Source organism: Microcebus murinus, chromosome X, assembly GCF_040939455.1.
Source record: "Microcebus murinus isolate Inina chromosome X, M.murinus_Inina_mat1.0, whole genome shotgun sequence".
NCBI lineage: Eukaryota > Metazoa > Chordata > Mammalia > Primates > Cheirogaleidae > Microcebus > Microcebus murinus.
Window position 1 is genome coordinate 91,449,480 of NC_134136.1, and position 27,928 is coordinate 91,477,407.

At 39.6% G+C, this 27,928-nt stretch overlaps 2 protein-coding genes across 2 annotated transcripts in view; one reads left to right on the forward strand and one right to left on the reverse strand.

Moving 5' to 3' along the window:
* The first annotated feature begins 279 nt into the window (after positions 1-279).
* ZRSR2 (zinc finger CCCH-type, RNA binding motif and serine/arginine rich 2) lies at positions 280-27,641 on the forward strand. The gene is made up of 11 exons (XM_012784746.2): positions 280-712; positions 1,124-1,203; positions 6,105-6,186; positions 10,736-10,844; positions 11,101-11,187; positions 14,440-14,478; positions 15,379-15,497; positions 20,280-20,493; positions 23,332-23,387; positions 24,395-24,504; positions 27,127-27,641. Exons 1-11 carry the CDS (start codon positions 672-674, stop codon positions 27,621-27,623), a joined length of 1,434 nt encoding a protein of 477 aa, XP_012640200.2. The 5' UTR covers positions 280-671; the 3' UTR covers positions 27,624-27,641.
* AP1S2 (adaptor related protein complex 1 subunit sigma 2) overlaps positions 19,552-27,928 on the reverse strand; it is a 40,674-nt gene continuing 32,297 nt past the window's right edge. Inside the window, exon 5 of the mRNA XM_075999386.1 lies at positions 19,552-19,728. Coding sequence (XP_075855501.1) covers positions 19,714-19,728 — 15 coding nt within the window. The 3' untranslated portion in view covers positions 19,552-19,713. The remainder of the gene's footprint in view (positions 19,729-27,928) is intronic.

Consider the following 27,928-nt stretch of genomic DNA (forward strand, 5'->3'; position numbering starts at 1 on the left):
CTCTGTCTCAAAAAAAACCCACAAAACTCAACTCAAGCAACAGAAAGCTCTCTCTGAATACCGAGCTGGACTATGTTAAGGAAACTTTATCTTTCCCTGCACCATTATTATCTTATTTATGGATTGGTCCTTCTCTGCCTCTCGATTGTAAAGTCCTCAGGGGCAGATGACACACCTTTACAGTCCCAGGAGTTAGGATCCCTTAGGGAGCCCAGACAGCTGAGACTGGCAGGGGGCGGAGTCTAGAGCTTTGTCTGGGGCGCTGATAGGTGGAGCCGCGAAAGGAGGCGGAGCCTGGAGAAATTGGTAGGGCAGCGAGACGCGCAGCTGTGTGTCATTAGCTTTCATGAGTGGATGAGAAAAAGGGAGAGAGGTGCGACTTTAACCTCCTAGCCACAAGACGTCCCACTACGGCGTGGGGAGAGATAGTGATAAAGCACTGGGGAAGCGCTGCGGCGAGAATTCTTACTCTCAGAGCGGGGCAAGAGCCACCAAAGGATTTTTCAGGAAGGAGACATTTATTTGAGCGTGGCTTTGGAAGACTAGTTTGTCAAAGGAGACCTCCCGCCTTCTATTTTTGGGCCGACCCGGGTGGGGCCCGCAGGACACTTGCGCCTGCGCGCGCCCGCCTTTTCCGGCCGGATCTCGGGGGGTGGAGCAGCGCTGCCGAGATGGCGGCGCCCGAGAAAGCGCTGTTTCGCGAGAAACCGAGGTAAGCTCCCCTGGAGGAGATGGGCAGGCGAGAAGAGGGGACGGAGCAGGCCGACCCTGAGCATGGAGCATGTGCAGGCAGGAAGGGAAGGGAAAAGGAAACCTGGGCCAAGCAAGTGAGCCACCGCGGCAGCTCGAGCCCTTCCCGGTGCGTGCTCCCAGACTGTCACCGGCGTCTGTGGACTAAGGGAGGCAAGGAGAGGAACAGGTGGCCGATGAGGAATACCTGCAGTCTGGGCGTAGAAAGATGAGGCCATGGTAGATGCATGCTTTGTATTTAAGGCAAGGGAAGCAAGGTATCTCTCCCGAGCACGTAAGCGACTTCCTGCACTGGGCGCTGAGGAGCGGGGAGCTCGGGCAGCGCTGCAGGTGGAGCTGCTGACGCCGGTGTGTATATGTCTTAATCTTCCAGCCACAAAAAGTTCCGGGCCGCCCTAAAGAAGGAGAAACGAAAGAAGCGTCGGCAGGAACTCGCTCGATTGAGAGACTCAGGTAATGGACTACTCATCTTGTTTTCTGTGTATGCAATTGCTCCCTCCACTCCCGCGCTAACTTGAGGCCCCACTGCCTGGAGGAAGTTAAGTACTGTATGGGATGAATTGCTGTGGCTGCTGCCTCCCGAATAAAGTTATGTCAGATCGATGTCAGAAACAATATTAAAAATTGAGGAAGGGAAAAGTCCTGGTGAATTATGTGTAAGTATGTATAAAGAAAGTATCTGCTATTACAGGTGCAAGCATCATGCATTACAGCAGCTAGCGCAGTCTTTGCAAACATAGTAAGTATTCCATGAATATTTTCTTTGTAAAACTAGCAGGAGTCACAGGTTTTAATTAGATGTTGTGGCAGTTTTTCTCAAACTTGAGTAATATAAGAGACCCTTTGTTGACTCTTCTTCATGCTAAGGTGGAGAAGGAAGTGGAGGGGTTGGTCTTGTCTTAGGAGGTGGCAGAGGCCCAAGGAGGTGGAAGGGGAGGCAGAAGAGGCAGGAACATTTCGCATAACTTTATGGAAATATGTTGTAATTTGTCTGACTTTTTTGCTTTTTCATTTCTCTAAAAAGGTTTCTATACAATACCAATCATTCCACCATTTGCTTTAGTTTCAGTGTTTCAATTTTCTGTTTAGAAGGGTCCATGTTGTAAAAGGAGTAAAATGCAGTCCTGAATAATTGGAACCCTTCTACCAGATTAGCTAATGTCAGTTTTTTTCTGGCACTACTACTTCTACATCTTCCTTCTCATCGTCTGGCACTGGTTCTAAAGCACATATTTCCATCAAGTTGTCCTCTGTTAATTCTTCTGATGTGGTGTCAGTTAGCTCTTGAATTTTTCCAAGATCCATATGTTGAAACCCCTCACCCCCTACCTTTTTTGCCATATCTACAATCTCGTTCATGATTTTCTTGACTGGGTCTGTTGTAAATTCTGTGCAGTTATGCACAACATCTGCACGCAATTTTCTCCAGCAGGAATTTTGGTGGCTTTCATGGCTTTTTCTGTAACAGTGATGACATCCAGACTTTCATGATCCCCTATCAATGTTCTCTTCTATAGCATAGACAATCCTTTCTATAGAGTATCATGCATGTGTAAAAGGTCCTTAAAGGTCCTTATGACCCCTTGATCTAGAAGCTGAATTAGAGATGTTGTGTTTGGGGGCAAGTGGACCACTTTGATGCTTTTAGTGTTGAACTCATGGGGTTCTGGATGGCCAGGGGCATTGTGCAATATCAAAAGAACTTTAAAGGCCCAGCAGGGTGGCTCACGCTGCCTGTAATCCTGGCACTCTGGGAGGCCGAGGCAGGCAGGCGGATTGCTGGAGGTCAGGAGTTTGAAACCAGCCTGGGCAAGAGTGAGACCCCGTCCCTACTATAAATAGAAAGAAATTAATTGGCCAACTAATATATATAGAAAAAATTAGCTGGGCATGGTGGCGCATGCCTGTAGTCCCAGCTACTCGGGAGGCTGAGGCAGCAGGATTGCTTGAGCCCAGGAGTTTGAGGTTGCTGTGAGCTCAGCTGACACCACAGCACTCACTCTAGCCTAGGCAACAAAGCGAGACTCTGTCTCAAAAAAAAAAAAAAAAGAACTTTAAAAGGCAGTCCCTTATTGGCAAAGTACTTCTTGACTTCGGGGACAAAGCATCAATGGAACCAATCCAGAAAAAGAGTTTTCATTGTGCAGGCCTTCTTGTTGTACAACCAAAAGACTGGCAGCTGGTGTTTCTTTTCCCTTTAAGGCTTGGGGTTAGCAGCTTTATAGATAAGGGCAGTCCTGATCATAAACCCAACTTCATTTGCACAAAGCAATAGAGTTAGCCTATCCCTTCCTGCCTTAAATCTTGGTGCTCACTTTTCTTTCTTACTACTGAATGTCCTTTGTGGCAGAATTTTCCAGAATAGGACAATTTTGTCCAGAGACCTGGTCAGGCAGATATCCTTTCTTCTCAGTGATTTTCTTAGCAGCATCTGGGAACTCATCTCCTGCCTCTTGGTCAACAGAAGCTGCTTCTCCTGTTATATAGACATTTTTTAAGCCAAACCTCTTTCTAAAAGTATCAAATCATTCTTTGCTGGCATTAAATTCTCCAGCTTTAGATCCTTCATCTCCCTTTTGTTTTACATTGTCATATAATGATTTCACTTTTTCTCGACTCAGCAGAGTCTATAGATGTGCTTTCTTATAGCGATCTTGCAGCGACATAAAAGCTGCATTTTCAATACGAGATAAAAAAGGTGCTTTGCAAATAGTGCAAGGTTTTCACACTTGCAGGAGTAGCTGCAGTAACTTCATAAATTTCCTGTTTTTTTTTTTAAACAATGGTCCTTACACTGGATTTGTTTATCTTGAAATGGCAGGCACCTGCAGCAGCAGACCTCAATCTATGGTACATATCAAACGATTCAACTTTTTCTTGTAGTGTCATGACTTTGCTTCTTGCGAGCACTTCCAACATCACTAGAGGCAGTTCGTATAGGTCTCATGGTGTTGTTCAGCGTTTACAGTATCACACTAAATACAGTGCAAAATACTCCAGAGATCACTTTTTACTGCAATACACAATTTACTGGAAAGGCAAACTGCTCCCATGCAGTTCAGGTGACATTTTAAGCAGATACAACATTTGAACTCACCGCAGTAGCAGCAAGAGGTGGCTATGAGACTATTGCAATACGTACAGTATGTACTATAGTTAATTTTATGCAGTTTTGATTTAATACTGCATGTTTACATTTGTTTACATTTCCCTTGACTGTGAATGCCACCATGTCCAGTCTACAAAGTGTAATTAACATTTTAACTTCTTATAATAGATTTGTATATATTTGATGGTAGCAAATGATAAAATAGACTATTATCTACATATATTTTGTACATTCATGACATACCTAACTTTTTCTTAATGTTTTCAATACTCCTAGGCTGCAAGGTTCATCTGTGAGTTTTTTCAAATTGTCACAAATCTCCGAAACTTTTCCAATATATTTATTGGAAAAAATCCACATAGACCCATGTGGTTCAAACCTGTGTTGCACAGGGGTCAACTGTATTGTATTTGTAAATATCACTGTGTCTGTGCCATGTCTAATCTATGGCATAACTGTAAGTCAGTCATATCCTCTGTTCTAGGTTTAATTGCCCTTTATGTATATTAGATCATTTATCTGAATAATTAGATATTATTTTATATGACTTTGAACTTATCCTAAATTTTTGCCTATTTTAACTTCAGGTGTTGAAATAATAAAGTTTACTTACTTAAGAAAAGTAAATTATTATAATTATCTAGGACTAGATGAGCCTTTGGTTAGTGCTATACTCAATATATGTGACAAACACAAATCTTTTTCCTTTAAGCCTGAGATCTTCTATTATATCTCCTTGGGATCGCTTCAGTTGTCCCCCATTTATTTCACTTCCACTTGCACTACTTTTTCCCCCTCAAATTTAAATTTTAAATAGGATATAATATAAATTTCTAGTCTATTAAAAGTTATTTTACCATGTTTTTATTTTGAAAATGTTCCAATCTACATAAAGTTGGAAAAAATAGTACTATAAGTCCAGGCACGATGGCTCACACCTATTATCCTAGCATTTTGGGAGGCTGAGGCAGGAGGATCACTTGAGGCCAGGAGTTGGAGAGCAGCCTGGACAACATAGCAAGACCCCATCTCTACAAAAAAATTGAACAATTATCCTGTGTAGCCCACCATCACAGAAAAAAAAAAAAGAAGAAGAAGAAGAAAAATCATCCAGGCATGGTGGTGTGTGCCTGTAGTCCCAGTTACTTGGGAGGCTGAGGTGGGAGGATTGCTTGAACCTAGGAGTTTGAGGTCACAGTGAGCTATGATGAGCCACTGTACTCTAGCTCAGGCAACAGAGCAAAACCCTGTCTCCAAATTTAAAAAAAAGTACAATAAATATCCACGAACCCTTCAGCTTGATTTATAGATTTGCCAGTTGCCAACGTTTGACCTTACTTTCTTTCTCTCTTTATGTAAAAAGATATATACATACAAAATTTTTTCTGAACCCTTTGCATATCAGTTGCAGATATCACAGCACCTCACCCCTAAATCCTTCAGCCTGTAACTCCTAATAAGGAAGTTCTCCCGCAGAACCACAATACCAAACTTGCACCTGAGTAAACAAATAGTAATTCAGTGGTATGATATACAGGTTGTATTTAAACTTCCCCAAACCAGGATTTAAAAAGCTCAAGCCAGTTATCATGTGGAATGCCCTGCATTCTGGATTAGTCTATCGTCTCATGATTAGTTTCAGATGACACTTTCTATGAGAAAAGATTACAGAATTGCATACATCACAAGACCTATCCTGTCAGGTTGTTCCACTCCTAATGATGCTAAGTGTGATTAAAGTGTTACTCATTAGATTGTTCCATTGTAAAGGTACATTTTTCCCCATTTGTGATTAGTCCTCATCTGGGGAGTGATATTTTGAAATAGTGTAAATGTCCTCTTCCCAACAAGCTTTTATCCAGTACTTTTAACATCTTTGTCTAAGTTTTTACAATGAGGGGTTACAAAAGTGATGATTTTTCTACAATAGGTCTTTCTACATTTTTAAGTTACCATGCTTCTGTAAAGATAGATGTTCCTTCCCACACCTCCACCACCTCTTTGTGTATCTTTGAAATCATGGATTAATTTTTTAGTTTAATATGTTGTCCATACCATTATTGTTCTTTTTGATGCTTGCATTGTACCAAATAAGGGTGGATAGAGCCCTTAATATTAGAAAGTTTTAGAAATGGGTTTTTAACCATAATTGTAAAGATTAGAGATTGTATGTATTTTTTTCCTGAATTTTTGACCAAGGATTTGCAATACTCAGATAGTTTAATAGCCATCTTAATTTCCTCAGGACTCTCACAGAAGGAGGAGGAGGAGGACGCTTTCATTGAAGAACAACAACTGGAAGAAGAGAAATTGTTGGAGAGAGAGAGGTCAGTGCTAAGTGAGACACTTAAAGTGAATAAAGTTATTTTGGAATATTGTCAACCTTTATTAACTAGTATGGGTTTTCTGTATAAAATCTTGTACAAAATAAGTCTTATAAAATACCATGTATAAACTATTTAAATCACTAGCTGATGGGCTAAAACTAGGTGTTATCATTTTTTTAATGGAAATATTCTTCACTGTTCTTGCTAATTTGTAAACATTTTTGAAAAGAAAAAACCAAATAATTAACAAGTATAAAAAGCAAAAGGGCTGTAATAAATGCAACATACCCAAAGATAGCCACTCTTTTTTTTTTTTTTTTTTGAGGCAGAGTCTCACTTTGTTGCCAAGGTTAGAGTGAGTGCCATGGCGTCAGCCTAGCTCACAGCAACCTCAAATTCCTGGGCTCGAGCAATCCTGCTGCCTCAGCCTCCCAAGTAGCTGGGACTACAGGCATGCGCCACCATGCCCGGCTAGTTTTTTCTATATGTATTAGTTGGCCAATTAATTTCTTTCTATTTATAGTAGAGACAGGTCTCGCTCTTGCTCAGGTTGATTTCGAACTCCTGAATTCAAACGATCCACCCGCCTCGGCCTCCCAGAGTGCTAGGATTACAGGCGTGAGCCACCGCGCCCGGCTAAGATAGCCACTCTTAATAAAGAAGGAAAGTGTAAATGTACATGTGTATTTCTATAATGGGATGATATTTATACATATGTTTCTATAAATGGCTTTCTTGCTAAATATATAGTACATATATCTCACTGTTGATGCTAAAATCTAATTCAACCATTTTAACGGCAGCACAGTATCCAGTATATGGATCTAGCATAATTCTTTATTCATCATTCATTCATAATTTATTCTCTGCTGATGGACCTTTGAGTTATAATGGTTTTTTACTTTTATATAAGAAGTTGCAGTGAACATCCATGCTTATCTATCCTTGATAATTGTCCTATTATTTCCTTAGGAAAATGACTAGAAGTGAAATTGGTGAGATCAAAGGATAAGTCCATGTAAAATGTTGATGGCCACATAGAAAGGGCATCCCAGTTTACAGTTTGTAGCCCTTATTGCAGTGAATAAAGATGCCTCTCCCTGTACCTTCACTCACACTAGGCATTATCAAGTTTTGAAACTCATATAGTGAAAAGCTATATTTCATTGTTTCAAGCATACATTTCTGAGCTAGTAAGGTTTTTGAACTAGTAAGGCTGTCTTTTGATGTGTTTTATTACCTATTTATAGATTGCTTAAGTCTTATACCTTTCTCTTTTTGGATACATGTTTTTTTTTTTTTTTTTTGAGACAGAGTCTCACTCTGTTGCCCAGGCTAGAGTGAGTGCCGTGGCGTCAGCCTAGCTCACAGCAACCTCAAACTCCTGGGCTCAAGCGATCCTCCTGCCTCAGCCTCCCGAGTAGCTGGGACTACAGGCATGCGCCACCATGCCTGGCTAATTTTTTGTATATATATTAGTTGGCCAATTAATTTCTTTCTATTTATAGTAGAGACGGGGTCTCGCTCTTGCTCAGGCTGATTTTGAACTCCTGACCTCGAGCAATCCGCCCGCCTCGGCCTCCCAGAGTGCTAGGATTACAGGCGTGAGCCACCGCGCCCGGCCTGGATACATGTTTTTTAATTTGTTTTGTAAGCAATTTTATTACTTGATTAAGGGTGTTAATTCTTTATCTGTCATATATGTGATGCACACTTTTCGTATTTGTCATTCATCCTAACTTGGCTTACAGCATTATTTACTGTGATTTGATTTTTGTGATATCTTTTTTCATGATATCTGGCCTTGGTGTCTGACTGAAAAGGTCTCCCTTATCCCCAAATGAGGAAAATATTCTGCTGTTTTTTCTGCTAATATTTTTTCAGGGGGTTGTTTCTTTCTTTCTTTCTCTTTTTTATGTGCTGCATACCAATGTGAATATATTTAATGCCACTCAACTATACACTTAAAAATGGTAAAACTAGTAAATTTTATGCTATGTCTATTTTACCATAATTAAACAAAATTTTTTAAAAAGGAGAAAAAACTTTATGGACATTCTCTAGCTGTTTAGTATGTTCACTGGAAATGTTGCTTCTTTTCTTGTAATTGATTTTTGTTATATACTTAAGCACATAAATAGGTAGAATTATCAAAATGCCAAAAAAATTAAAAGAGCAGTAGTGATTGAGAATATATAATTGGATTCAGCTAGACCTGAGATCCAGACCTGGCTCTGCTACTTACTAGCTGTGTTCAAGTTTCCTAATCTCTCTAAGTTTCAATTTCCTTGTCTTTAAAGTGGAGGTAATATCAATCATAGTGTCTACCTCATAGAATTGTGGAGATTAAATGAGGTGATATATGTATAGTACTTAAAACAGTGTCAGCAGATAGGAGGTGCTATAATAACTCTAATTATTATAAATTTCTGTTAGGATGCAGATGATATATATGGTATGAAATAGGGGAGTAATGTTTCTTTTCCCGTTTATTTGAAATGCTTGTTTTGAATCACATACATGTATCTTTGTGTATTTTTATCTTTATTTTATATTACTATGAGTTGCATACTGCTTTATTAAAAAATAGGAAAATTAGTTATGTGAATATACTGTATGACTTTATGTCCTATTTTAAAACAGATGTACAGTACATTCAAGTTACTAACTTTTTTTTTTTTTTTTTTTTTTTTGAGACAGAGTCTCGCTTTGTTGTCCAGGCTAGAGTGAGTGCCGTGGCGTCAGCCTAGCTCACAGCAACCTCAAACTCCTGGGCTCAAGCAATCCTGCTGCCTCAGCCTCCCGAGTAGCTGGGACTACAGGCATGAGCCACCATGCCCGGCTAATTTTTTCTATATATATCAGTTGGCCAATTAATTTCTTTCTATTTATAGTAGAGACGGGGTCTCGCTCTTGCTCAGGCTGGTTTCGAACTCCTGACCTCGAGCAATCCGCCCGCGTCGGCCTCCCAAGAGCTAGGATTACAGGCGTGAGCCACCACGCCTGGCCAAGTTACTAACTTTTAAAGTTCATAGCATTTTACTTTTTTGTGGTCTTAAATTATATATCATTTGGTTCAGTTATATACAAGTAACATGTTCCTCAAATGATTTGTAAATCAGAGTTCTGAACACTGAAACATCTATATAGTACCCTCAAACATGCATAGGAACATTGACATATGTAATATATCAGCCTCAACCATGGCTAAAAGATGTGTTCCTGGAATTTGGAGTTGGAAATGTAATATATTTTTCTGTAGAATATTTAAAATTATGGTTAGGTCCCCAGGCTAGACATAAAACCTTATTTAACTCCTAATGTTACTGAAGTAATATAGAATAATTTCTCATATTTCATTTTCCTTTTACAAATTCAATGGAAAAAATGAAATCTAAGTTCTAAGTACTTGATTGGCAAATAAACTTGGGAAATCTGACCCCCCTTTAAATTAGAAACTTGTTATGTTGGTTGTCTGAGGCACTTGCCACTTTAAGGTAACATCACTCTTTATAATTGGTCAATTTAAAAAATAGACTAGATGCTTGCTAATTTATTTATTTTTATTTTTATTTTTGAGACAGAGTCTCGCTTTGTTGCCCAGGCTAGAGTGAGTGCCGTGGCGTCAGCCTAGCTCACAGCAACCTCAAACTCCTGGGCTCAAGCTATCTTCCTGCCTCAGCCTCCCGAGTAGCTGGGACTACAGGCATGCTGGGCCACCATGCCTGGCTAACTTTTTCTATAAATATTAGTTGGCCAATTAATTTCTTTCTATTTATAGTAGAGACGGGCTCTTGCTCATGCTGGTTTCGAACTCCTGACCTCGAGCAATCCGCCCACCTCGGCCTCCCAGAGTGCTAGGATTGCAGGCGTGAGCCACCGCGCCCGGCCGCTAATTTATTTTTATAACTTTATCTTTTCTTAAAACCTGTAGCTTTCTTCATTCCTCTGGAGTGTTCAGAATTTAAACAAAACAAAACAAAACCATATAGCTTCCTTTATTTTAAAGACATAATGACAATGTAGCTTTATTTTCCTTCATTCAGCAGGTTAGGTGTTTAGAGGCAACTGTGTGGAGTAGTACTCCAAAGGTTTACAGCAGAAGATGCTGGGTTTTCAGAGTGCTACTGTCATAGAATTGCCACTTTTAAATGCATAGAATAGGAAGGGTAATGCTTTCTGAGTGTGACAAGTTAGATGTTGCTTTGAAACTTGCTACCCCCTTTATTGGCACCGAAAATCACTGTAATCGGCCTAAAAGGAATGTCATAGCGTCCTTTTTTTTTTGTGAAAGATGTCACAGCCATATACACCTATGAAATGTAAAAGTAGGGATTTTAAGTTATTACCATTTGGGAAGATAGTTGCTGACAGTTAGTGCTTTTCTAGAAGCTCTACTCTTCTTGTTCTCTTACCCACACTTGGCTACTTTATCCTTCATGGTATTTTAATCAGTCCCAAAACATGTCGTTTTGCTACCATATGTGTATGGATGTATTTGTAAATTAATGCCCATTTCTTTTATTTGATTGTATCATTATATTGATAGGCAAAAGTTGCATGAGGAGTGGTTGCTGAGGGAGGAGAAGGCACAAGAAGAATTCAGAATAAAGAAGGAAAAGGAAGAGGCAAGTAGGAAACGGCAGGAAGAGCAAGAGGTACAGTATTAATCACATAACCAGTGAACCAATTAATTAGTTACCGAAAATAGCCCTCATTAAGAGTTCCTTATCTGGAACTAAAAAAAAACCCTGTTATTCATTTTACCAAAGTTTTTAAAGTTTTTTTTTTTTTTTTTATTTCTTTGCCCTGCATATTAAATATTTTTAAAAAGTGAATGTGAAAAAAATGACCTTTCTGTCTCTCTCTCTCTCTCTCTCTTTTTTTTTTTTTTTTTTTTTTTTTGCTTTCAAGAGAAAGTTAAAGGAAGAATGGGAAGAACAGCAGAGAAAAGAGAAACAGGAGGAGGAGCAGAAACTCCAGGAGAAGAAAGAAAGAGAGGTGATTCCTGCTGTGGGAGGATAGACACACGGCATATCCTCTGAGTGTGCAGATGTGCTGTGTGATGCGATTGAAGAATAAGCTGTAGTCATGTCTGGGTTGGGGTTTGTTTCCCTTTTTTGTTGCTTCATTTGTTTGTTTGAAAACAGTCATATTTTCAGTCTAGATGTACACTGGAGTTGCTTTATGATGTTCTTCTTTGGGTCTGTGCAGAAGCATATTCCTTATATTAAGGTTTTCTTCAACTTTACCCAATTTACCTTTTATACCAGGAATTGGCAAATTTTGTCTAGAAAGTGCCAGATAATATTTTTATGCTTTGTGGTTTGTCTGGTCTCTGTGGCAAACATCTATCTCTGCCAGTATACCTGAAAGCAGCCATAGATGATGTGTAAATGAATGGGGGTGGCCATGTACCAATAAAACTTTATTTATAAAACAGGCAGCTGGCCCTTGCTTTACACTCTCTACTACTCTGTAGCAAGTGATGTTTTTCTGAGGTGCTGCTGTATGTGGGTTGGCTTCTTTAGAAAATATTTTGTTTGGTTTCTACATTTATTTAGTTCATAAGAGATCTGACTGCTTGTGGTATGTCAGCAAGAATTTGTGGATTTAAAGAAATCAGGAACTCAATATTGAGGAATTAGGAAATGCTTTTTGTTGTTTTTATTAAATCTTGACTTCCTTTCCATCTTGAGCTGTAAAGGCAAATGTAGCTAACACAGTTGCTCACTAAGAAACAAATTTATAAGGTATACGTTTATATCTTCTCTATCTTCTGGGATTCTTTTGAAAAGATTACTTTGATATATTTTGCTGCTATTCCTTAACAGTGTATTTATTTCAAAGATATCAGCTCTCATCTTTCCTTGACTGATTTCATCAGGATGTATCTTTTCTATAATATTGACAAATTTGAATAGCACAAAATTGGGTAGTTAATTACTTACAATGGGGAATAACGCATGTGTTTACATCCTAGTCATGATGGGGTAGAAGCAGCCTCCACAACCTTTGTTTTCTGTGTCTCAGGCCATCTGTCAGTTTCAATGCCGATTCTAGATACCCTTATTTAAGCACTGCTTTCAAAATGAGGCAAGATCACACTAGCTTTTTAGGGGACAGAAAACTTGTTTGGAGCTTGTCATTTTTATTGAGAGGAATCTAGTCCCATTCTAACAATAGAGTATTCTCCAACTGAGGTCTTTTAGGAATCAGGTAAAATGTAAGGCTTCTTTTTAAATGCTTTTTCTTCAAAAGACGTCTGGTGAGATATTAAGGAGAAGGAGGTAAAATGAAATAGAGTCTAAACATATATAAAGGAATATGCAATATGTGTTTCTGCAGTGTGCCAGATACTTCTATAGTGGACAGAAATAGAACAGTGAAAAACACAGTCCCTGTTTCTCGTTGAGTTATTTTTTTAGATAGGAGTGTCAGACAATAAACAAAAACAGGTCATTTAAAATGTGATAACATAATATTAAGTGCTATAAAGAAATAAAGGAGATAATGATGTAATAGAGTAATGGGGATAGAGAAGTACTTCTTTCAACTGCCTAGTCAAGGAAATCTCTGAGAAGTTGATATTTGAGCTGACACCTGAGTACAGAGATCTCAGGGAGAAGAGGCCTAAAGACTGGAGGCTGTAAGAAGGCCAAAGTGCCTGAAACCTAGAGACCAAAGGAGAGGGACAGAGGAGGAGGTTGGGAGGATAGACAGTGTCAGATCATACAGGGCCTCCTGGATTTGAAGGAGGAGTTTGCATTTTATGTTTCATGTAATGGAAAGCCACCAAAGGGTATTTAATTTAAGCAAGGAGTGGCCTCATTTATATTTTACCTTTTTTTTTTTTTTTTGAGAAAGGGTCTCACTGTGTTGTCCAGGTTAGAGTACAGTGGCATCATCATAGCTCACTGCAACCTCAAACTCCTGAGCTCAAGCAATCTTCCTGCCTCAGCCTCCCCAATAGCTGGGGCTATAGGTACATGCCACTATGCCTGGCTAATTTTTCTATTTTTTTGTAGAGACAGGGTCTCACTATTATTTTTCAGGCTGGTCTCCTGCCCTTAGCAATCCTCCTGCCTTGGCCTCCCAAAATGCTAGGATTACAGTTGTGAGCCACCACACCCCCCTATATCTTTACCTGTAACAGATCACTCTAACTTTCCTATAGCAGCAGTCCCCAGCCTTTTGGCACCAGGGACCGATTTCATGGAAGACCATTTTTCCATGGATGGGGGTAGGGGGTGGGGGGCTGGTGAGTGATGGGGAGCGGACCAGTACCAGCAGACTGGCCTGGGGCTTGGGGATCGCTGCTATATAGAATGGGGGACAGAGAGAGAGCAGTGACCAAGGAGGCCAGAGTGTAAATACAGTGACCAGTTAGAAGGCTGCTGTTCCAGGCAGGAGATGCTGGTGGTTTGGATGAGGGTAGTGCTTAATAAAGATAAGTCACAGATTTGGGTTATGTTGAGCCGAGTCAGTGGGACTCTACCTAGTAGATTGAATGGGAGGCAGGGGAAGGAAAGGGAGGGGAATTCAAGTCATGCTTTCAGGTTTTTAGTTCCAACAGGCAGATAAATGGCAGCACTATTTACTGAGAGGGGTATTTAGATGGGTGGGAGTGGGGGAAGCGATTTGAGCACATTAAGTTACTGAGGACGCTACGTGACAAGGTGGAGTTATCAAATGAACAGCTAGACATATGAGTCTTATGTGATGCTTTAAGGGGCTGGGGAAGAGAAGTCTGTGGTACACAATCTAAAACTTGTTCAAATGCCAGTAAAGTAGAAATTTACTGGGATATTGTAGAATTTCCTTTGCCTTATTGAAAAGTTTGAAATTTCTCCAAAGTGCTAATTACTACTGGTTATGTCATATTTAGCTTCTGTTAAATGTTTATGTTTCAGCTAGCATTGTGTTTTATATTCATGAATACCTCCTCTTAAATATGCTAATATTTAATTAAATATGCTAATATTAAATATGCTAAATATTACTATTAATGAAATTATTATGACTTTTTAAGTATTTTGCAATGTGATTTATTAAATTTTCTGTTTGAATAGAAAGTCTCAGCTATATATCCTTTGAAAGCTTTTCAGAAGATCTATGCTTAGAAAGAAAATTAGAACCTGAAGTACGTACGCGTGTGTGTTTTGTTACACGTGAGATTCTTAACCAGAGAAACCAGACGTGACTTACCTGACTTCTAGGTTTTCATTAGTCCTATGTTTACACCATTTGTAGGAAGCTGTGCAGAAGATGCTGGATCAGGCTGAAAATGAGGTATTTTCAAAACCTTTCATTAAGAATTTGAGACCAATTAATGTTTCTTTAGAAACAATAGTTCCAATAATGTTAGTTTTGTGGTAGGCTATTTAGATCACATCTGGATATCTGGAATCACCTTTGTAGCTCTTTTTTTTTTTCTGAGACAGTCTCAATCTGTCACACAGGCTAGAGTGCAGTGGCATCATCATAGCTCACTGCAGTGTCCAGCTCCTGGGCTCAAACAATCCTCCTGTCTCAGCCTCCCCAGGAGCTGGGACTACAGGCGCGCACCACCATGCCCGGCTAATTTTTCTATTTTTAGTAGAGATGGAGTCTTGCTCTTGCTCAAGCTGGTCTCGAACTCCTGACCTCAAGTGATCCTCCTGCCTCCGCCTTCCAGAGTGCTAGGATTACAGGCGTGAACCACCACACCCAGTCCGTGGCTCTTCTATTTACACAACAACAACAAAAGTTTGTTGATGAACAAAAACAAATGGGTGGAGTCACCCCCGTGGACTGTACTTGTCTAGAGTCCTTACTGTGTGTGTAAGCAACACCACATACTGTTAACCCCCAATGGACGGTTTACCTTGATTCAGAGTAACTTCTATTTCTGTCTGTGATGGTTCTCTAATAAGTCCTTGGACCCTTTTCAGAATGGCTGGAGACCTTGGTGACTGCCCTGGTAGCAGTAGTGATGCCAAATAAAGGAAAGTGGGAGCCAAGAGAGAAATAGAGCTCGTCCCAGCATAGCTGTTTGTAAAGTTTTTATTGGCTATTGTAATGCAAATGTAAATGTTTGTGTTCTTAAATGAAACAGTTTTCATTTTGAGGAAAAGATTGTAATACATTTTGAAATATTTAGTCTTTCATAGGTTCTTACACTGCCAGTAAAGGTATGGTTATTTTCAACAGTTGGAAAATGGTGCTACATGGCAAAACCCAGAACCACCCACGGATTTAAGAATAATGGAGAAGGATCGAGCTAATTGTCCGTTCTACAGTAAAACAGGAGCTTGCAGATTTGGAGATAGGTAACTGACTTCGTTTTATCATGTCAGAATGAAGTGATTCAAAATGTTGAGGTCTTTTCTCCTTTTGGGAGAGGCCCGGGTTTCAGTGTAGAATGTTTCTCATCAGGCGTCTGCTGTGTTCTTGCTGTTTCTCTGTTTCCCCAGCTGATCTTCCTCTGTTTCTGCCGTTCTTGATTTCCTCTATCCTTGTCCCCTGGGTAGGCTTAGCCTAGTTCCCTAATAAGTGCATTCCACAGCTTTAGGAAGACGTTTTGCTTGTGGCTTTGTCCTGTGCTTGTATTAGTCCACAGTGGCTAACTGGGATGGGGAAGTAATATATGTGAAGAGATTGGAGCTGCCTGACTTTATTTTTTGCATCACAAACACTGTGCCCCAAACAGGCTTTTAAAATGTGGCATGTGTAAGGGATATCTGTGAAAGACAGGATCCCAGTGAGTAGAGGAAAAGCATTTTAATTCCCATTGTCATTGTGTGCAGACTCAGGAACACACCCCTGGGTTCAAAATCTGCCTTCAGTGGCTTTCACTTTGGGAAAATGACTTAAGCTCTGTGTGCCTTAATTCCCTCATGTGTGAAATGGGATTAAACACAGTCTCACCTCTCTGAGGGGGATATGAGGCTGAAATGAGCCAATGCCTGGGAAGCCTGTAGAACGGGGCCAGGTGCACAGTGAATGCTATTTGGTTTGCTGGTGTTTTCATTATCGTTATTGTCGCTGTTATTCTCTGAGACACTCTTGTCCCTGCCTCTTTTGGATCAATGTTTTTGAAACAGGATATTCATGTGGAAACCTTGTGTTGATCTCTTTAGTCATTTAGCAAATATTTGAACACCTACTACATACCAAGTAATGGTGATTTTTATAATTTGGCTTGTTTATGAATGAACAACTTAAAGTAGGTAAATAATTCCTAATGGTGAATGAATCCGTCTGAGGCAAAAGCTAATTATCACTGTATATTCTGCAGAAGAGAAGATGTAATCATAATCTTAATGTGCTATTTATCCTAAGAAGGGATGTGATTAGGAAAATTAATATGTATTTAATGAGAAACCATATGTCTGTCAGGTTTATTTTATTCATAAAATATCCATGCTGTGAGTTTTTTCCTTATTTAAAAATACAGCCTATTTTCTCTTTCTCTTCTTTTTCTTTTTTAATTTAAGCCTTCTCGCCATTTTTTATTTTTTAAGAATAGTGGTTCTTAACCCTGGATGCACATTAGAATCATCTAGAAAGCTTAAAAACAACTATGTCCCATCTCAAATTAAATCAATCAGAATCATGGGGACTTGGGCGGTTTTAGTTTTGAAATGTCCTCAGGTGTTTCTAATATGCCGCAGTATTGAGAGCCACTAATGTATTTATCTGCTTTTGTATTTCCCAGCTGGGATTGTAGATGCCCAGAGTATCTGTGAAAGGATTTGCAGGGTCTGGTAACTAGTAGAAAGCCTCCTCATGAGGAACTGGGAACTAAGGGAAGGAGGGAGACCTCATTCCCTTTGGTACTTTTGGAAGTGCTTTTCAGATGTACACTCAGTCTCAGAAAGAAGCAATAATTAATTGATTGTTGTAAAACACTCACCACCTAAGAAAAATGCACCAGGAACTACCTTTCAGGGACAACTGAGACTCAATATGAGTTCTCATTTGCCCGGATAGTTGAAACAAATTGCATTTAAGGTTTTCCAGCTGCGAGATCCCTTGAGTATGTTGTGTCGCTAACATTTCCTTGAAAGTTAAGACTTGTGGTAGCCTGATTCTGGATTCTCCTTCTGTTGGGCATAAGAGAGAGAAGGGGAGATGTCCTAAATGGTTTCAAGAATTTGGTTGACAGGCACTTCCTTTTGGGAAGGGGAGTGGCCCATAAGGCTCTCAGACCCCATCTCCAAGAATCATTTCAAGGAAATATGGACAGTGGTCAAAGCAGTTTGTGAACCTTTCTTACTGTTTTCATAGGCATATGAAATTTCACCATCACAACTATGGAACTATGAGAGTAGTTTCATCATTCAAGTGATACGTTGTGACATAAAATAGCGAAATTAGCAGTTAGGAAATCCAGCACCATCTCTTCAGATAAGTGTGCTATTCTGTTCTCCTTTTACGGAGACCCTTGGTGACTTGCTCCAGATTGTACAGCTATTCTGTTGTTAAGGTTTGTCAGGTTATTAAAGAAACACATCCCTAACCTAAGCATTTCCTTGGTTGTTTGGTTGTGTAATTAATACAGAGTTCAATTCTAGAGCCTTTTTGGAATTGGTATTTCCTGGAATCACAGCTTTGAGGAAAGTTCTATTTTTTCCTCCTAAAGATCATAAGTACTGATGGAAGGTAAAACTTATTTGTCTGAGTATCTATTTATACCTCACCTACTTCCAAAAGTGATTTAAAGAATGCTCACAATCTACTGCATTATGTTAAATAAAATAGAGGAAATTAAAAGCAAGCAAGGAAGAGAAAGTGAGTTATTGTGAATGTGCAACCTTTTTGACTCTGAATTTTAATGCATTCCAAGTAGATAATAAGCTATAGTTCTTACCAAAAAGGAAGAATGAGTGGTATCTTTGGAAAGACAAAAGATTTTCCTGGCACTAGATTCTAAAGGTTTCTCCTATGGAATGTTATATAAGAGCATTAAATAGGGGGGCGGAGCAAAAATTTAAAAAAAAAAAAAAAAAAAAAAGAGCATTAAATAGGAAGGTGGACAGGCACTTTGATAGGTATTTTATAACAGTTACATATGTAATTTTCATGAAAATGTTTCTTACAGTGACCTTCGATAAATGCAGCCTAACTTTAGCATGCAATGCAGGAATTCTGTGTAGAACAAAGACAGTGGGTGCCAGGAGTGCTCCTTTGAGAAGAAGACAAAGAGGAGTAGTCAGTTAGCTATACCTGAGGTGGCATTTGGATACTCATACCATTTATTGGCCATCCTCTGTCTAAGGTAATGTCTACCTGTGTGTTTTTGTAGCAGTCTCCCTTGATTCAAGTGTTAGAGTAATGGGCAACTGGTATGCCCTAAATCATTGATTCCCAAACACAGCTGATCTTCAAGACCAGGTAGGGAGCCACTTTGAGAATATGGGTCTCCCGTCCCTTGAGGTCTGGTCAGATGATTTGGGGCAGGACCGGGAAATTTCCATTCTTCCCAGATAATTCTGAAGCCCATACAGCTTGAGACTGCCTTCCTAAGTATTACTTCTTTTGGCCAACTTTTCAGTAGGAGCTATAGGGCTGGCCTTTTGTATACACTCAGACTGTAAGGATGGTCTCTAGGTCAAAAGTAGGGTTTTTCCCTAGTCAGGGACATGGGCTCTATTCCAAAACTGACAAATACTCATTTGATACCCCTGGCAACTAGGGCTAAGTTCACTCAGATCTAAGACTCCCGTGAGCAGAATTTTAACCTCAATAAATTAGTTCCTCATTTAATTCTGTATGTGCTGCTTATTTGTAAAGTTTTGATTTGCTGCCAATGTTGCCAGCCAGGTTGAATCCCCTCACTCTTTATTCTGTTGGTAGTTGGGAAGATGGAGCTAATTACAAGGTCTCTAATTGAATAATCTAGGAGGTCATTTGGAAAATAGAAAATTTTACATAAATGAATATTGATTGAACATTTTTGAGCTGGCCACGGTATATATTGGGCATTCTGTTTGCATGATCTCAATATGTGCCTGGGTGTATATTACAGACATAGAACGTGAGTGTGATTAAACATTTAGTCATTTCAGGGCCATGTTTTTTTCCAACACATGTCCTGTTCTTCAACTTTCTTTCTCCCTAAGTTCTGTGGATTCGTCTTTTTCCTTAAAAATCTTGTCTTACCGATTTTTAACTAGGAACTAACCAGGAAAATTTGTTTATTTGGAACCTCAAACTACATTTTTTTTTCTCATTTTATTTTAGGAGAAGGAAGTAAATAAGAAAGTAAACTCATGTAAAGGATTTTTGAAACATTACCCAGGCACAGCCTGGTCGGATTAGCCCCGGTCCAGTTTAAACAATGAAAAGAAAATTGTTCTTCATAATGGTTAGCCACCTTTATTAAATAACAACTGAAGTATATTTATTATGCCCTATAATGAACAGGCACCAGATTGTAGATTAATGCAGATCTCTTGGGTCCATCTCTTCCCAGCCGCATGGCTTGGGCAAGCGTGCTTCTCTAGGCCTCGGCTTCTTTCTTTGCAAAGTGGGTAAAAAATACTAGCACCAACTATCCTAAGAGGCTACAAGGATTAGAAGGAAAAAAAATGTAACAATGACATGAACACTATAAAATGCTGTACATAGATGAGACTGAAATACTCCATTAACTGGAAATTCTTGAATGACCCTATTCTCTAAGTATTTGAGTTCATCAAAGATTGTACAGAACTGGGATTGCATTGTTACTTCCTGCCTTCCTCTCAGGAGTCCCATATGTGGCATCTTCGTGCGTTGTCACCACACCCTGTCACGCCAATGGGCCTTCCTTTTCCCTATGGTTTAACATATATAAAGCTTCCTAAACTTCATTCAAAGGCAACTGAATGGCGTATGAACTTAGAAATCATTCCCAACTTGACATTCTAATGAGAGCCAATATATTGGTCAGTCTTAAAACAGTTTTCTTAAGCGCTGAAACTTGGCACCTGAGTGGGATTTATTATCTTACAGTTAAGTCAAAACAACTAAGTTACTTGAATCTTTATCTCAAAGTTTAAAGCAGACCTTTTATGTGTAATTTTTAACATTGGACTAGTGACTTCAAATTTTTCTCTCATATGCAGGTGTTCACGTAAACATAATTTCCCAGCATCGAGTCCCACCCTTCTTATTAAAAGCATGTTTACCACATTTGGAATGGAGCAGTGCAGGAGAGACGACTATGACCCTGACGCAAGCCTGGAGTACAGTGAAGAGGAGACCTACCAGCAGTTCCTAGATTTCTATGATGATGTGCTCCCTGAGTTTAAGAATGTGGGGAAAGTGATTCAGTTCAAGGTGGGCATGCATGTAGAGGAGGGGACTGGTTTGCTTCATCCTGCAGAACTCGATGGCACAAGAGAGCCAGGACCTAGGCTGTTCACCTGGGTGGTGCCGTGTGCGATGGTACGTGCCTGGCCCGGGGTTGGGCACTCAGGCACTTGGAAATGTGACTTCCCTCTCTCTCTCCCTTTCCACCCCACCCCCACCCCATTATTTCCTGAATGCTACGGTCTAGACTGAAAAGGATCTTTCATTTATTTGATACCTTTGTGTTCCAGCTCTTTTCCATCAAATGAATTCTCTGTAGCAGGTCCTCTGCACAGAGCCATCCAACCCTTCACTTAAAAGCTGCATGTGATGGACGGTGCACTCCCTTCCTCCTTCTGCAGGCGTCTCCCCTACAGCTGCAGTGTACACAGTATGACACAACTCCACGCACTGAGTCTGTTGGTGCACTGTGTCGACAATGCCTGCTTGCAGTGTTTACCCAAGGTGCACGTTCTTTCCTCTGGAGCTGCACAAGAACATAAAGCTAGATTCTTTTTTTTTTTTTTTTTTACCTTGTTTTTATTCATTGGATACTTTCAGTACCGAACATCGTATGCCAAAAACCATGCTTTGTGATGCACCATACTGGGCTAAAAAAGCATTCAAATGACAAATAATTACTTTAAAATATTCCTTAAGGCAAGAAGGGTAAGGCCAGATGTAATCCCTGCTGCTGCCAGGACCCATTAGTTGAATCCTAGCATAGCGAAGCTTCCTACCTTGTCTGATTTCATCAGATCTGAACCTGAATGACCTTACGTTAGGGCAGGGAAAATGTCCCATAATTTGAGACAAGACAGGAATAAATCTGTATTTTTTTCCTGCTAGTTGGAAATGACAGTGGAGAGTTGGAACACCCAAGGAACAGAGATATTCATGAAATTCGAGGCTATACTTTTAGCAACCGATTTCAAGATTTTTAAAAATGCTTTTTAAATTTCTTTCCCCCTTAACCTTTTGTTTCTGTGGTGTGTGCCTTCCTGTCTTTGTACTACTCAGCACAAGCAATAACCACTAAAGTGGAAATGCTTGGTCACACCCACACAATCCACATTGGCAGCGCTGGCTTGCCAAGGGGGCAGCGTGGTTTGACTAGTCCTGTGCTCTCGAACATGGCACTTTATCTCTTCCAGCTTTTTCCTTATCCTCAAAATGAGGGGACTAGATCACATCAGTGGTTTCCCTTACGGGGTCCCTGGATTATACCGCTTCTGTGAAGGGGTAGCATTGGAACTGCTTTTAAAACTTCAGACTGGTTAATGGAAATGCAACAAGCTGCACCCACTAACCACAAACTAATTTGTGTAGAATTCTATCAGCCAAGCTCATGCTAGTCACATTGGCAGTTATAAATGGAAAGCTGTTTAGTAAATTTTTAGTAGGAAAATTTTCAGAGCATCAAATTCATCATGGAAAATTAATGAGTCTTTGGGAACCACTGGATTAAATGATCTCTAAGGTCCCTTGCACACTGACATGGACTCCCAAGGCCTTTTATACTTCCTTCTAAGGATGGTGATACAAACTGTCATTGAGTATGGATCCTGCCCCTTTTTAGATACTACCCTAATAAAAATACTCTGGAACAAATTCGTAAAAGTATAGATTCATTTTAAAGATAAAAGCTAAACACTAGCATGAGTATTTGAGGACCTTTTTATATACTATCATATGAAAACAAATCAGGTCTGTCATTTTTGTAAGCAAATGATCAAGTAGTCAACCTAACTAGTAATAGGAACATTGAATATGAAAGATGTTATTCATACCTATCAGGCAAAAAATTATAAATTCTATTAATACCAAGAATAAGTGAGGATGCATACATTAGAAACACCACTTCAGAGACCAATTCGTCAATACCTAGTAAAGTAGAAGGCACACATAACCTATGGATCAGCATGTTCCTTCTGGTTATGTACACTAGAGAGAGCTTTATACCCACAGAGACCTGTTCAAGAATGCTGACCACAGCACTATTTGTGGATGAAAAATTGGAAGCACCTTGGACAGCCATCATTAGAGAAGGAAAAATAAATTTGATAATTTGATATATCTAGTATACAAAGGTTGAATCATTAAGTTTATGTGATTACATTTTGAAAAAAAATGTGGAATAAACACTATATAAAAATTTAAAACATACAAAACAATACTGTGTGTTGCTTATCAATACATATGTGTTTCTTTGCATATGTGTACATAAATATGTATACCCATTATACATGATAACATACATTTATATGTATGATACATATATGTTTTTGGCATGCATATGATACATGTATATATGCCTGTGTGTCTACATTTGCATCTGTAGATCTCTGTACGTACATGTGCACATGTGTTTGTGTTTGGAATGTGACGGCTCCACTCAGCATCTGGTTAGTGCTCACCTGTGTGATGGAGATGGGAGAAGAATAGGATGGAAGGGCTTCAACTGGGTCTTTAATGGTTTACTTATTTAAACATTCTTAGCCCAAAATAGAAAATGCTAGTGTTAAATCTGGATAGTATATATACAGGCTGATCGATATTCTCTGTATTTTTATGCATGTGCGAAACATTTCATATTTGTGAAAAAAAAAAAAAAAAACCTGGGTTAACAGGGATCAGATGATTAGGGCCTGCAGCACTGCTATGTGCTGCAGTATGCCTTAAATAGATCCAAGAGTGGGCTAGTATCCCTCTTTTGGAATCTTTGGTAACTACTTTTGGGAGTGTTAGTCTGGACAGAGTGGATTTGATAGCTGACTGATTTCTTTTCCTGAGTTTTTTATAACAGCATTCTTCACTGCTCCTTAGGTCAGCTGCAACTTGGAGCCTCACCTGAGGGGCAACGTGTATGTTCAGTACCAGTCGTAAGTATTCTGAACAGGAACGTCTTCCTGTCTTGTCATAGCATGGTGTTTTGTTTCTGTTGACATCTAGAATTTTTCCATTGGATATATAGCTTTCATATGCATGGTATTTTTAAAAACGTAAATATTAAAAGTTGATGGGGCAGGGTGGGGTGAGGGGAAAAAGCTGATGCAGAAATGCATTTCTGATGCAGAAATGCAGAAGGAATGTGAAATAGTATATTTATATTCCATTCTTTCTATACTTACATAGTTTTGAATCTTTTACAGTATGGTTATATTATTATATAATTTTAATAATTAAAATACAAACTGAGGGAGGGTGGGGGGGAGGAGGGGATGGGTGTATACAACCACAATGAGTAAGATGTGCAACGTTTGGGGGATGGTCATGCTTCAAGCTCTCGAGGGGGGAGGGGGGCATGGGCAATATAAGTAACCTTAACACTTATTATACCCCCACAATACGCTAAAATAAAATAAAATACAAACTGAAAAGTGATAACTAGAGTAGAGAATATAAAAGTATAAATTGAAAGAGCCAGAGATTGACACCCAAAAATCATCCTAGTGTGCCTTTCAGCAGCTAAGAGAGCAATTACTGAGTCATTTCTGCGTGCTGTACAGTTTGCCTAGACTGCACTGTGGCTAATGGGTTAAGTTAACCATTGTAATAAGAAGAACAGCAATCCTAGCTGGGAAAGAATAGGCTCAAGCAATGGAAGGCACTTCTGCATTTTTAATGGTCCAGTCTTTTAGATTAAGAAGCTTTGACTCAAGCCAATTTCTGTGCATCAAAACCCCTCAAAGAGTTAGCAAAAAGGGTTCCTAAATAAATTGTGAGCTTTGGGAGCTGGAATATTCTAATGGGGACTCCCTAGGTAATACAAAAACAGTGAACTTTTGGTGGTCTTAAAATAAGGTAATAAAATGATTAATTGATAATAAGGTTAATCTACATACTAGGAAGTAACTGGAAAGCACATCCTTTGATTTTTGGTTTAAAGGGAAGAAGAATGCCAAGCAGCCCTTTCTCTGTTTAACGGGCGTTGGTATGCAGGACGACAGCTTCAGTGCGAATTCTGCCCAGTGACCCGGTGGAAAATGGCAATTTGTGGTAAGACAACGTGATGATTTTCCCCCAGTTGTCCCACTGTTTATATAAAGTGATATTCTTCAGGAAAAAACAATCTTTTAAAGGGGGTGACGCATAGCTTTTGCCTCACGCAGTAGGCGAGCAGAAATTTTTATATGAAGAACACCAAACTTTTCTGCCGGGTGCGGTGGCTCGTGCCTGTAATCCTAGCACTCTGGGAGGCCGAGGTGGGAGGATGGCTCAAGGTCAGGAGTGTGAAACCTGCACTACTAAAAATAGAAAGAAATTAATTGGCCAACTAAAAATATATAGAAAAAATTAGCCGGGCATGGTGGCACATGCCTGTAGTCCCAGCTACTCGGGAGGCTGAGGCAGGAGGATCGCTTGAGCCCAGGAGTTTGAGGTTGCTGTGAGCTAGGCTGACGCCACGGCACTCTAGCCCTGGCAACAAAGTGAGACTCTGTCTCCAAAAAAAAAAAAATACCACACTAGATCTGTAACTGACTTTGTGGGTCACTTTATGGATGAGGTGACTGAGGTCACAACATATCAGTGACAGAGTTGGGCTAGAATTCCACTCTTCTGGTCCTCAGTCCTGGGCTCTGTGTCTGACAGTTCAGGAAGCCTGAGACGTTATGTCTGTGGGAAGCCACATTTTCCTTGTCGCAGTTTCATGGTGTTTTCTATTCCTTGGTTCTCCTCACTTGAGCTGTATTTGTTTGTTTCTTTTTGCCTTTATTGCTAATGAATCTTCTGTCATCATTGCCACCTACATTACCTTACCTATAGCATTTCCCGCCTTACTTGAAATACATGCTTTTTGCGTTAGAGGCTGACCCTAGGCATGGGATCAGTTAAGTGTGCTTTCTGTCAGACTGACTCACCGGATGGTGGCAACCACATCAGGAAATGATTCAGTCCTCTGCGGAGAGTAGCCAGCAGCTTTGAAGGCTTGGTTATTTGCTGATTTCTACCACTGGGCTTAGCTAAACTGTTGTGGAAGTTCCCCAGGTAAAGAGATGAACCTCTAAATGCCTCAGTGGAACACTTAACCTTAGCCCTTTACTTGTGTTTCTTTGCTCTATGTTCACCTGCTTAAAACCATTCATTAAAAAAGATAATTTATAAAGTCCAAATCTTTGGCAGCCTTGTCCTCATGAATGTTGACATTTTAAAAGATTTTAGGATTCCTGCTTAGAAAAATCAGAAGAACCATTGCACCTTAAGTTTAAAGGCTTACAGGATGAGAGAGGAAATTTTTTTCTCCATAAAAGCAGTTACTTTTGTCAGGTCCTGGCAATTCAGCGTGATTTCCATGAGGTGCTTCTGAGTATGGCTTCGACTTCCCCAAAGCAGGAGACTATTTCATGTGTTAAAAAAAATTACAGCTTTGTTAATTTCCTTAGCAACTAATGAGCATCTTTCATATCCTTATTATTAGCTATTTGTATATCTTCCTTGGAGAGATGTCTATGCGGATCCTTTGCCCATTTCTTAAGTTATTTGTCTTTTTATTTTATTTTATTTTATTTTTTTTTTTAGGGGAGTTAATACAGTTGTATATTTGTCTTTTTATTAAGTTGTAAGAGTTCTTTTTTTATAATTTTTTTACTTTTTTTTTTTTCTCGATCTATAGATGAGCAAAGAGTTCTTGATATATGCTGCATGCAAGAACCTGATCACAAACATGACTTGCAAATATTTTCTCCCATTTTGTGGGTTGTCTTTTCACTGTGTGTCCTTCGAAGCACAAGTTTTAAATTTTGATAAAGTCCAATTTACTTTTTTGGGGGTTTTTTGCTTGTGCTTTTGGTATCACATCTAGGATGCCATTGCTTAGCCCAGTGTCATGAAGGTTTACTTACATGTTTTCTTCAGAGTTACAGTTTCATCTCGTACATTTAGGTCTCTGATTACAGTTTGAGTTAATTTTTGTATATAGTGTGTGGTATGGAGGTATTTTACTTTTAACTGTTATACATATTTGGGGAATTTATTGCTTAAAAGAAAAGAATTTGAAAACCCCAAAAAGATCTCAGAGTTGTTGAATTAGATTTCACCTTTGACAAGAATCTTCCATATTAAAAGCACTTGGTAAATTTAAGGCAGTAGGCCAATGTTTATCATCTTATTCACAAAGTATAAAGAAAATACAGGCTTCTCCAACCATAATGGGCCTTCTCTTTTGACCAATGGTTCTGTTCTGCCACTACCATGCCCTCAAAGCACGCGACCACAGAGACTCCAGAGGCTGGCTCTTCAGCGATAATTAGGGGTCCTAAATTGGCAGTGAGTGGGATGGTGCAACCCTCAGAAAGATAATGTGGCCACCATTTGTTCAGTTTCACTCTGCACCATAATCCAGTAGGGGCACGGGATAGTCTGATTAATTAAAACTTCTGAATTTTAGTCTGATTAATTAAAACTTCTGAATTGTTGCCTTTCAGAGTAACATTTGTTAGAGCATTTTTGAAATTCTGGAAACAAAACTGCAACATCAATTTATATAAGCCCCTTTTAAATAATACACAGTGGGAAATCGTTCTAGCATATCCAAACATCAGAAATGTACCTTCCGAAAAGGATAAAGTACCATCTTCGGAATACACAGTAATAAGTGCTGTTTCATCACTGCCATTGCAGGTTTATTTGAGATACAACAGTGTCCAAGAGGAAAACACTGCAACTTTCTTCATGTGTTCAGAAATCCCAATAATGAATTTTGGGAGGCTAACAGAGACCTGTACCTGTCTCCAGATCGAACTGTCTCCTTGTTTGGTAAGAACTTGGAGAGGAGAGAGAGGATGGGCCACCATGACGAATACTATAGCAGGCTGAGGAGGAGGAGAAGCCCTAGTCCAGACCACTCCTACAAGAGAAATGGGGAATCTGAGAGGAAAAGGAGAAGTAGTCACAGGGGGAAGAAATCTCACAAACACACGTCAAAGAGTCGTGAGAGGCGCCGCTCACGAAGTAGAGGAAGAAAAAGGGACCGCACCCGGGGCTGGGGCAGCCGGAGTCAGAGCCGCAGGAGCCGCCGGAGCCGGAGCCGGAGCCAGAGCTCTTCTAGGTCCAGGAGTCGTGGTAGGAGGAGGTCAGACAGTAGAGACAGAACTACTCAGAGTCCCAAATCCAAATAAACCGGTTTTGTTCTTAAATGACTGTGTGTCTTATTTATTATGGCTGCTACATACTCCGATGGAGCGCTTTGAGTTCAAATCAGTTCTCAAGTCTGGCTGAACACTATATAGCCTTGAAACCTGTTCAGAAATACTTCCGTTTCCTGATAATCACAAAGTATGGTTAGAATAGAAAACCTAGAAAACATAAAATGTATAAATAACAACCTTAAAATTACTTGTAATTGTAGCCCTGAGAGAGAACCACTTAACACTAGAACACTGCTTTAAATTAATCTTTTCTTTTTATCTTGTGGCTGTATACA